A 12512-nucleotide genomic window follows, 5' to 3' on the forward strand; every position below is an offset into this window, starting at 1 on the left:
TAATGACTACAACAACATGTACGACAACTTCATTAGCAACTGTAACGTCAACGTTAGCAACAACAACATTCATTACAACAACAACGACGATGTTTTTTGTAAACCGGAGTGTAATTTTCAAACTATGTTAAACATTCAAAGCTTAGAAAACAACAACAACAACAATCTTTATTACAATAACACCGTCAACAACATCAACAACAACATAATCAACAACTACAACAGTGTTAATGTTATCAACGTCTGTCATAACATCAGAACCCACGGTAATATTAAAAATCACAGCAAACACATCAACAATGGCAGCAACCAATCTGAAATGTTTGACCTCTCAAAACATCAGGTCGATGGACGACTTCGATACGTCCTCAATCATTTTGGAAGACAAAAAATAGGTTGGCTCTTCTTTACTAACACCACTTAACATTTCACATTTAAAATGTACAAAACAAACAAACAGTTAAAATGCTTTAAAACGACATGAATACTGCAACCACGTAGGCAAGAAAAACATAAATAAACCAAAATACATTGCATGCACCGTTAATTAATGCAAGTTACCAAGAAACACGACACAAACAAAAATTCATGATTGAAAACATACAAAAAAAACATTAAAAAATCTCCAGGCTCCAGTCATGTGCAGTTGTGGCAGTTCATATTGGAACTGTTGGCCGACCCACGGCAAGCAGATGGATGCATCGAGTGGATTGGTGTGGATGGCGAGTTCAGAATGGTCGATCCGGAAGAAGTTGCCCGGAAGTGGGGAAGGAGGAAGAAAAGAGCCAGAATGAATTTTGAAAAGATGGGAAGAGCTCTAAGGTGTGCATTGCAAATGTTTCGTTGTTTTTATTTGTTTGCACGAAGCTTATTGGACGATGGAAAAATTAACTTGCTTGTGATTGGCCGATGAAGTGCACGCAGATAATATGAGCATTCTTTGCAATGCCTTCGAGTTGTTGATGTAGGCGCGCGTTTCTTTGTGTGGATGTTTGTTAGTTTGCACTGTTGTCTTAAACAACTCGCGCCATTTGTTGTCTTAAACAACTATTACTATTTCTACTATTTCAAATTTCATTTTTTACTGTGATGTAGTTGTAGTAATTCTATGTTTATAAACTTTATTGAAGAAATAAAGGTTTTATTAACGCTGTTGTTTATTAACGCAGATATTATTACGACAAGATGATTCTGAAGAAGGTGACGGGCAAGAAATGCACCTACCAGTTCCACCTGGCCGGCGTTCTCTGCCAGGGCAAGAAGGCTTTGCAGGATTGCTTCGAAAAGTACGAACGGGAGAACAAGGTTTCAGGCAAAAATTCGAAATGAAGCAAAAATCCAAGCGTGGCGGTTTGATGATCACATTTAAGTGAATAACTTCAAAAGATCAACAACGTGTGTCTGATGCGTGCAGAAATATTTAAATAACTAAAACGGTGTAAACGATGAGACGGATGGTTTGGGAGTTGATGCAAGCTGCCGTGTAACATTCAGTTCATTGCTGACAACTAATTTAATTCAATTGTTAGTTTTAAAACTGAAAAGCTTCATTTAGTTACCATTTTTTCTAAACCAATGAACAGCATACCTAACTGCAAAATTGAATTTATACTTTCTCGTGAAACATTTTTATACATTTGCATATACAAGTACTGACATTTACATGTATATAATTGTTGTTATCCGTGCAGCTCTGACAGATTTTCACAAACTTTTTGTTATACGTTCTATATACAGGCTTCCGAAAAAAATCAAATTTATTTGTTTGTGGAATTCATTGAATGAATCATTTTATACATTCACTGTTTTTTTTTCCTGAATCAATATTTAAAGTAAACCAACCAGCTGGCCTGGTTGCATCTCATTTCTTATTTTATTTTGTTAACATATATTTGTTATTTTTTGACACATTTACAATTCTGCTCAACATTGCAGTCACTACAAACACTTTACTGTATTCACTACTAGTATTATGATATTTGAGCAGTATATATTTGTATATTTTTTTTATTATATAAGTTTTATCCTATGTTAAATTTTTATTGTTTGGAGATTTTCATTCTTATAGATCTTTCGTGTTTTTTATTTCAGAAAATTTTTACCACTTCCAATTATAAAATTCCACGGTGATCGATTACGTTCATTAATTTCCATGAAAATAAACTGTTGAACGATGAATAATGCTTCGTCAACTCAAATTGAAAATATTTCTCACAAACTTCTAAATAAAATTGAATGAAAACAAGCTGAGATCAAGAAATAAAAACCTGCCGCCCAAAACTCCAAATAACGGCAACTCTGACACAAGTGAAATCAAAAATCGATGCCAATCAAAAGTTAAAACAACAAAAACTACCAACAACAAACATGTTTAAACATTCAATCACTCGAAACGAAAGTCATAGCTGAAGGTAGAAGTAAAATTTTAAGGCTTAATGAGTTAAGATTAATTGCAATGAAATTCGGACCGCTCCCTTCATAAAACGGACATTTAAGTAACTTTCTAAAAAATAATTTTAATAACAAATTTATCTAAAATGTGAAATAAGCGAAAAACAGTTTCCGACTTTTTCAAAAATCTAAGCCCGACTTGAAAAAATTTCTGACTACACCGCTGCTAAACATGCAACGAAAATGTCCAAACAACTTGGCGGTTATTCATGATTAACTTAAAGAACGTTCGCTAGAGTATGAAGGTGGACGACTACAGAAACATAAATTTAATTTAATTTCTTTATTTTATTGTTCGTGGGAATGTTTGTATTTATGTTATAAATGTCTTAATACTTGTTTTGTTTATTACTCCATGTTAAATGACCAAAAAGTTTTTAAACTAAGTTAATTTGTGAAAACTTATAAATCATTTCATACAGATTTTTGTAACATATTTATATTAATGCATTCTTTCATTTCAGAACGGTAAAGTTTTTTTATTGTTTTCTTTTACCTGCAACCGACAACAGGTGTTCATCCGCTTGTAACTATGATGTTTTCAGAGAGATATTTGTTTTGCTATTCATTGTTTTTATTCCTTCATCACTACTCCTGGAGACTTAATTACAAGGAAACGGCATTTCGTTGCGTAACTAAAATATTAAGATTCACGGAATGGCTCACTCTTAGCAATCGTCTGGGCTCAAAAAATAGGTTATCAAAACCAAAATTTTTGTAAGTTTTTGATAAGGAATGTATGAACTGTGTTAGCATGATAAATTTGCAAACAAAAAAAAGGAGATGGAGAGAAAAAAAATTATCTTTTAATTATTCTATCGAAAAAAAATTAATATTTTTAATGTTTTATATATTTTTGCTTCTGCTTATTTACTACTGTTACGTTTTTGTTATGCTCCGTTACACTAACAACGTTGGCAGCGGTTTCTATCTGTATATATTTTTCAATGTTTAAAATGATGGTCTTAATAATTAAGATAACATTAATGATATGAAAATGTTGTTGGCGATGATGATGACGACAACTTCAATAATGAAATGATAATGACGATTTAAGTTAATTCAGATATGAGGATAATGACGATGATGTGGCGCGCCAATGAGTTTTTCAATGGGACCCTGTAATTATTTCAACGAAAATCAATTAAACAATTTCATAATTTTCATTAAATTAATTCTTCGAAATAAAATAGGATAACGATACTGATGAAAAATTAATATTAATAAATAAATTAAAATCAAGTTAGAAAATTGTGGCAAATATAAATTAGAAAAATTACCCAAATAACAAAATTATATGAAGTAAAATGTAGAAAAAATATATTTTTCAAGCAGTAAAACGTAGCAAAATTACTTTTAAAAAACGGTAAAACTTCAAATAGCACAAGGAAAGTGAAGTGAATAATTAAGAGCTAAATTAATAAGTCGAGGAAAATAGATTTAATTGGATTATTATAAATGATGAAATGAATATCGACACTTATAATTTATACGGGCCTTATTATTATTTATTTGATATAGATATACATATAACTGTCGATGATGAAGTAGTATATAAAGATAGAAATTAAGAGTTTTACTTTACGTTTTATAGGCATTTAGATTTTTAATTGAAACTGTCATCTCGCTTGTTTTATATATGCATGTATGTAGGTTAGCATATTTCAATTCTTGAGAAAGTTTTGGAAACAGACAAGAAACACGTAACAGGCAAGTTCGTTTAATTTTTTCTTTGCAGTTTGGCTTTTTGCAGTAAACACGCTTACAGCAAAAAGTTTAAATGTTTTTACATTCAATTTGTGGGTCTGTTATAAAAATGTTAATGCACCTTAGTCGCTAGCAATGGGGCTGTGTAAAATGACTTTAAAAATAGTACTATTAAAATAACCTGAAAATTGGAAAAATTGTATAGAGATTTTGTAGAAATAGAAATCATAATAAATATTTTATTCTAAACTGTTATGTCAAACAGACCTCAATTCGCATAAATGAAAGCATTGCATCTATGAGAACAATTATGAAATGCTTCATTCAATCGAAGTTAATCAATTAAATTGTTCAACTGTTAATCATGGATATATCCATGCTGTTAATGATGGGAGATAAGATTGACTCGTGAAAAAATGTTAAGAATACTTATTTCGATTTACCGATTAAAATATTCAAATATGACACGAATTATGAAATTATGATATGTTATAGCTAATTATGAAATATTATTTCAAATCTTCAACAATCTTCATCCAGGAATTCAGTAAGGAATATTAATATTAAACATTAAAAGATCGCCATTGTTGAAGAAAACGATCTGAAAAATATTGGAACAAAATGTTCGCCAAGTCCGGTGCGACAGACAAAGTGACCAGTTTAAAACAAAAATGTAAAGTTGAAGCAGATTTGGACAAAAATTCAGCATTATTCAACCACGACAATTCCATCAACAACTGCAATCCACTGTATAGTTGTAAAACAAAAGGTGATACGACTAAACGTGAGATTTCAACGACGAATCATAATTTGTTTCTACTGCCGCCGGCAAAAATTTTATCAAAAGAAAGAAAAACATCTTCAAATAGACCAGCAGCAGCATTAGCGACAACATCGCTAGCAAGATCGTCAACACAGATTAATTTATCGAGCAGTGACTTTAATATTGACGAAGCAATTCTTTCAACGTTCGCAGATAGCTTCGCTGACACTTTCTCTTTTATTAGCACAAATGACTAAAGTTATTTAAAGAATTACAATAACTTGAGCAGCAGCAATGATGACCTTAACTTCTTGAACGATTCGCAAAATTTTTATTCAGTTCAACGTAACACTGACAACAGCAACTTACAAAAATCTCCCAACGCTGATATTAATTATGATAAACTTGATCCAACGTATTCTCAACAGTTACTTAACAACATCCAATTTGAGTTCTACTACAACTTCAACGATTACAACACGGTAAACAAGATGAACATGGTGAACATGAAAAACAACAGCTACACCTACTTCAACAACAACATTTCTTCAAACAACGACCCAAATCTTTTCACCGATTTGATATTTAACGACAATCCGAACCAACGACAAAATTTGGTCGATTCCTCGAAGACACCGTCAAATGAAGAAAAAATTAAAAGTGGTGCAACTGATGAAATGAACAATGACAACAACAACAACAGCAGACACAACAACAGTAATTACAACAAAAACTTCAACAACTACAGCATCTACTACAACTACAATTATTTCAACGACGACGATGTTTTTTACAATAACCAGTCAGTAGAAAACTTTAACAACACGTTTGGCATCGAAAGTTGCAGCAACGACATTGAGAACAACAATTACAACATCATATATGGCTACAGAAACAACACGAATAACAGTAACGTCAACAATTACAACAACGTCAAGGTCAGCACAACAACCTTACAATCGACAGCAACAACAGCATTGACGCCGAATGCAACAATTCCAAAAAACGCCACTACCACAGCGACACCATCGACAACAACATCGGCAGCAGCCACAAAAGCAGAAGGACAGCAAATGGAGATATCTATAACAACTCAAACCATTCTGAAATGAGTGATCCTCCAAAACACAGCGTCCACAACAGGATACGATACATTCTCAATCATCTGGGAAAGCAGAAGTTATGTACGTTATTTATTCATTTATTTATGTACTACCACTAACACATACACTTTATGCATACGCACAAAAGAATATTAATAAGGATTCAATTAAAAAGTATGACGATACACGCAAACAGGCATTTAAAAATGTGTTTATACAAAAACATATTACACATATTGTGTAATATGTTTTATTGTATATTGTATAATATCTTTGCATCAGCCAAAATAACATACAGCGTTTTAATAAACAAATAATTATTTTTCATCACACAAAACGAAACACAGCTATACAAAACGCTCATGACATTAGATATGACAATCGAAAACCCCAAACGATCAACAATGAACAACCAACTGACAAACAGTAACAAACAAACAACAGGTTGTGGTCAACTTTGGAAGTTCCTGATTGATTTACTGGCGGATCCACAAAAAGCAGATGGAAGCATTGAATGGGTGGGACTGGATGGAAAGTTCAAAATGCTGGACTCGGAAAAAGTTGCCAGGAAGTGGGGACTTAGGAAGAAAAATTAGAAAAATGGGAAGGGCAATAAGGTATACAGGAAACTACTTTACTTTATGTTTTTGTATGTTTGCATGATGTTCAATGATAAATAAAAGTCACTTTTTTATTGTAAAATTATTAAATACAGGTACTACTACAAAAATATACTGGACAAAGTGTTGGGAGAAAAATTCACCTATCAATTCAATCTAGCTCATATCCTTCGCCAGGGAAAAAAGCCACTGCAAGACTGCTTCAAAAGATACCAACAAGAGTACAAGTTGGCCGGCAACATTTCCAACGTTAAAGGCTGAATTGTGCCTGTCTTAACAAATCAAAATTTAAATCTTACATACAAATCCTTCTATTTAAGGAAATATTTAAAAGTTAATCGATAAAAAGTTGTAGCGAGAACCGGACCATGTTGAACGCGAACATCAACTGAAAATTCAGCGTTTCTGAAACCTTTTGTTTTTAAATATCAACAGTAATTTGAGTTTTTGATTTAATGTTTGACTACCCATAGGAAACTGGTTCGTTATATTTTTTCAACTTATTATTTATTTAGCTGAACTGTTTGCAATATCTGTTGCATATCATTTTCTAAGAAGTTTGAACGAAATGCATGCTAATTTATTATTTTTGAAAAAATATTTTTCAATTGCTTCATTCATTAAATCAATATATAATTTTCAGCCTGACGTTTTATTCATTTAAAACAAACAAGTTATAAATTTTTTATACATTTCCAACGATAAAGTTTACATTAAAAAATTATGCCTGTGACAAAGCTTGAACTTTTATCAACAAATCTTTAATTATAAATTGAAAGGTGTAAATTTATTTTACGTTCGCTGGATGCGAGTCTGCGTTAAATTACCGCGTTATAAGACGGAACAGAAATAACGTACACTTTAGATGTTAAGCAGCATTAACAGACATATGAATTTCTTTCTTTAAAAATATGCCTTCCATGTTGATAACAACAAAAACATAATTAGCATTTCTTAACAGCCAGCCACAAAAAATGTTAATAGTAATAACCCAAAATGCATAATCTTCATTTGACCTCCACGAAGCTCTGGCGATTAATACATTGTTATTTATGATAGTTTAGTACTTATTTTAATATCATCTTATATTATATTATATACTTCTCTACAATAGTGAAGAAGTAAAAACCTCTCCAAATTATTTTATACCGATCTTAGACCAATGATGGTCCGGCTTTTCAATCTTGCAGTAATGTGATCAACAGCTAGCTACAAACGATGGATCATTTGCCATGAACGCATTAAAAAAACTGAGATTATTTTAATTGTTTTTAAATATCATATATCTTACTATTGCATGGAAATAAGTAATAAGTACGAAATACAACTTGAAAATTTTTAAAACAAACTTTATCTCCAAAACAGCGTCAAATTTATACAACTTGAAACAACTAGAAGCATTTTATCACAAGAGCAACTATTTTTTTTTTACTAAAAACAGCTTAGGGACCGAGCTGAAATAGCGCCTATGCTTTCGTGCTTATTAAATGACAAGATGAGACATGGCATGCAACAAAAGACAAAATATTGAACGCTTTAAATAATAAATATGTTGTGTAATTAATAACTAGTAAATAAAAATATGCCTGAATAATTTTCTACAAAATCAATAAATTTTTTAAATTGCGTTCCTCTTTATAATCTGTCCTATTTTTGCTAATCAGTCGAAAAAATACAGCAGAAATGAATCTGATGTGAAGCGTGCAATTTATCACTGGGCCAACTTAGCATTTGTCTTTTGTTGCATGCCATGTCTCATCTCGTCATCTGATCAACACGAAAGCACAAGCGGTATTTAAGCTCTGTTCCACGCTATTTTTTGTAATAAAATACTTTAACCTGGTTCGAATGCAGCCTATGCAAAGTTCTGACGCCGTATGCGCTTTTATGGTGCGGTGCTTGCACTTACTGATGGGGCAGATTCAAATTTACTGCAGCTCCCTATACAACGACGTGTTAGTTAATATCGATAGACGTAAAATTATATAGAAACAACTGAGAACGCCAGCTCGGCTTGAAGTGGTGCACAGAGTAAAAAAATGTTAATTAATGAACAAAAACATCGTTATGATTAGTGGCGTTCAGCCGGTGCATAAGAAAAAAAGTAATGTTTCAGGGAGAATCTTGATAGGTAATTAGGCGAATACAGTATATTAAGCACGTATTGACGATACAATATATCAGAAGATACTCTATCTATAGGTAACATAATGTGCAATAAAAACAACACATGTTTCACTCCATATCAGAGTATTTTCGTTCCCAACTTTACTTTTGCCTGAAAAATAGGACGCCTTACATCATTATTTTTATGCGGAATTTTAAAACCCGACCATCTTTTCTTAATTTACATTTTCTTCTAACAGGTTCAACAATTTTAAAGTTTTAATGAGATATACATAAATTTCAGTAACCATTGTTTCTTGAATCACTAACATAGCAGACCATAGCGCAATACAAACATACATCATACACTCCAATCAAGAGAACATCATTCCAATGCATGTCGCCACAACGCATCAATCCACGTCCTATACATGCTTGCGAAAAAAATCTTCATAAAAAATAAAAGCATTGGAAAAAATGTAAATGTAATTAATGAATAATGAACATAAACAATAAAAATAGCAAACAGTAATAAAAAATAAAATAAAGTTATTAAGACATATTGAAAAACCATATGAAAAAAACTAATAAACTACATCAGAGAAACGTGTAGGTAATAATTAAAGGCATTACTGTTGCGTAACAATAATGAGGAAAGTATAAAAATAACAAAAAAGTACAAACAAAGAAGTTATTTAATAGAACGTTTCATAGAAAATAATTATTAACAATGTTCGGTGAACCATTGAAAGTTCTAGTTCTAAACAACACTAAATTTCAGTTGCAATTCATATCAATTTTGAAACAACAACGGCGATCGTCTATCAAATAGTTACAAGGAGTTTAACAGACGTTGCACTAGTTGTCTCTAACAAAACCACGAACAATTTTCTTCGTGCTCGCTCAGAAAATAAATTGTTGCGAGTAGTGAGTGAAATTAATAAGTCTTCTTCTTCATTAGACTGTGCAGCGCACTGTTGCTGGCTTCAACGTTAAATATCAAATAGTTACAAGGAGTTTAACAGACGTTGCACTAGTTGTCTCTAACAAAACCACGAACAATTTTCTTCGTGCTCGCTCAGAAAATAAATTGTTGCGAGTAGTGAGTGAAATTAATAAGTCTTCTTCTTCATTAGACTGTGCAGCGCACTGTTGCTGGCTTCAACGTGCTTCAATATCTAAAGACAAATATGGACTATAATGTTACGAAATTTCGAAACGTTAGAACAGAAGAAGGGTGACATGAGGTTGAACAGAGAGGGATATGTTGCTAAAACGAGAAAGGAGTAACAAGTCTATATATATGTTAGTCATCAGAACAGAATGTTCGAATTTGTGAACGTACATCAAACAGCAAAAGACAACAATCATCATTGAAACAGAGCAGTAAACGTAGTCGTGTTGAGACAAAAAGTATAATATAAATAATAAATAACTCGGATATCGTGATGAAAAGGGAAAATGAACACCGTATGAACCCAGGGGCGATAAATCACACAAAAAACCAATTAAATATTTTAGAACTTGAATTAAAATAATTCTTTATATAGAAATTCATTAAAGAACACATTAAATTTACGAAAAAAATATTGAAACAAAATTGAACGTAATTATAAAAAGACGTTAATACAAATTAATCTCTAATACTAAATAAATCAAAAAGTTGGAAAATGAAAAATAAAAAAAAACGCCATCTGCGCAACAACGAAAACAGCAATTAAACCAGAGAGAATCTGAATAGAACTTAAAGATAATCACAGAAGAATAGCAGGGATATATGCGAAGAAACTCCAATCACATGAGCAAACATCACTGTAGAACTGCACAGGCGACATTCATAAGCTTTGCCATCCTCCAATATTATGTGTCACAACGCAATATGTCAGTTTTGTCATGTACACACACACACACGCACGTACGCACTCACACAAATACACACGTACATATATATATATATATATATATATATATATAACATACTCCTTTCAACTATATTCATCCAAGCAAAAGCTGTCATAAGTAGACGCAAAATAAAGAATACGAAACCTTTAACGGAGAAGAGAATGCTATACTATACAGTCCAGAGTAGTATTAATTACTATGTCATAAGCTACTCTGTTGTTGACAGATGGAAAATTTCAATTCACGGCCAGCTTACCTCATGTGACCGTATTTATTCTTCATTACTTAAAATAATTACTCAAGTATCGCTTCTACAAAATAAAAAATTGCAGTAGAATAGACGAGAAAGCAATTTTTTAAAAGTATTATCACTAAATCATTATTTATAGGCAACAATTTTAAGATGTAAATTAGGATCTAGAAGGTTGGAGCAAGTCAGTTTAGGAAGGAAACACGGATAAGTGCAAGATGAAAAAAGAAGGTGATGGAAAAGTGACAGTTGTAAGCTGTCATCTAATGAGGAATTTTAACAATCAGTGTAAATGTTGTTGACTCACAAACATTAGAAATTAACTGTTGCACCTTCATTATAAATATTGAAATAAAAATTTATGATATTTTCTTATTATACTGAGATCAAGATTAGAAACATTTGGGTTTTTGTGTGACTTATTCAATAAAATTAAGTTAAATTGTAAACTAAGCAATGAACAAAATGAACTTTGTAGAAATTGAAAATTTTAAATATGCTTGAGAAAAGTTAAAGAAATTAGGAAAGTGACATGAAAATGTAACTGTCGTATTGTATCGTGCATGGTAGTGCAACAAAAAAAATGTTTTAGAAAATGACTAAAAATTTTTTCTAGTAATTTTCCAACCATCTTCATCTACAAAACTTCCACATAGATCATCTCCTGCATCATCGAGCAAGCTGCTGGAGCCACAGTCACCAGCATGCATTTGTGACATTCTATCTTTCAGTTTCTTCTTGCCACACTTTATATCATGCTTGCGATGTCTCGTTATTAACTTTTCAAAAACATATACTTGATCATCATTTACTTCATTTTTACTGCGATCCTCAAATTCTTCTAGATAATTTTCCACCATCATGTTTGTGTAAAAAAATAATTTGATGTCAAGTAAACTGGCATCATTGTAGGTTATTAATTTATTCTTAACTCTTCCTTCTTCAATTTCACAGTCACATATAAATTCATAAGTTGTTCCTGTCTGAACTGCCACATCTGTTAACAAATTGGCCTCAACGTAGATGCAATCTGTTTCTGGAAGAATCAAAAGTGGGTCGGATAATTTGATTAGTTGCATTTCAACATCATTTTCCACAACTTTTCCAAACAGTCTCATACGATGGCCAACAAACTGCTCTGAATGTTCCAAGAGTTCAGCAAATGTTGATATTTTCATGACGGCTGGTAAACCTCTTGGTGGTGCCCTATGCCCATCTGCTGTTTTACAAAAATTCAACCCATCTCCACCTTTTCCAGAAGTTTTACTTCCTTCAAGTACCTTAATGATGGGTACATTTAATGAGGCTGCTGTTAGATTATCTGTTTCTTTTTCTGGTACTTCATTCATTTTCAAGTTTGGAATTTCAGTCAAATCTGAATTTTTGGTAGTAACACTAACACTAGTAACGGCAACATTTGTTTCTTTATTTTTATTTGCTACTGATGTTTCACAAATTTCTAAAGAATTCACCACAGTTACTTTTTGAACATCTGTAGTGATGGTAGTCGATGTAGTATGCTGTTGTACACTCGTTAAAAGTGGAGATAAACTACATGGTGTTTCTGTTGCCATTTCTATTCCAAAGTTTTGAATTTTTATTTCCGCCAT

At 32.0% G+C, this 12512-nt stretch overlaps 3 protein-coding genes across 3 annotated transcripts; 2 read left to right on the forward strand and 1 right to left on the reverse strand.

Annotated features, from left to right (window-relative positions):
• Positions 1–622: 622 nt before the first annotated feature.
• On the forward strand, positions 623–1329 carry HELRODRAFT_74907 (hypothetical protein; the record flags this gene model as incomplete). Its single annotated transcript, XM_009015234.1, has 2 exons — positions 623–822; positions 1170–1329. Coding segments are annotated over 2 exons (360 nt in total), but the record flags the coding sequence as incomplete, so codon positions are not given.
• Positions 1330–4779: 3450 nt separating this feature from the next.
• Positions 4780–8443, forward strand: HELRODRAFT_169427 (hypothetical protein; the record flags this gene model as incomplete). Its single annotated transcript, XM_009015235.1, has 6 exons — positions 4780–4927; positions 5261–5706; positions 5865–6105; positions 6469–6595; positions 6740–6893; positions 8309–8443. The coding sequence occupies 6 exons, from the start codon at positions 4780–4782 to the stop codon at positions 8441–8443; spliced, it is 1251 nt and encodes a 416-aa protein (XP_009013483.1).
• A 2588-nt stretch (positions 8444–11031) lies between these two features.
• On the reverse strand, positions 11032–12512 carry HELRODRAFT_169428 (hypothetical protein; the record flags this gene model as incomplete). Its single annotated transcript, XM_009015236.1, has 2 exons — positions 11032–11165; positions 11531–12512. The coding sequence occupies 2 exons, from the start codon at positions 12510–12512 to the stop codon at positions 11032–11034; spliced, it is 1116 nt and encodes a 371-aa protein (XP_009013484.1).

Source organism: Helobdella robusta, assembly GCF_000326865.2.
Source record: "Helobdella robusta unplaced genomic scaffold HELROscaffold_15, whole genome shotgun sequence".
Taxonomy (NCBI): domain Eukaryota; kingdom Metazoa; phylum Annelida; class Clitellata; order Rhynchobdellida; family Glossiphoniidae; genus Helobdella; species Helobdella robusta.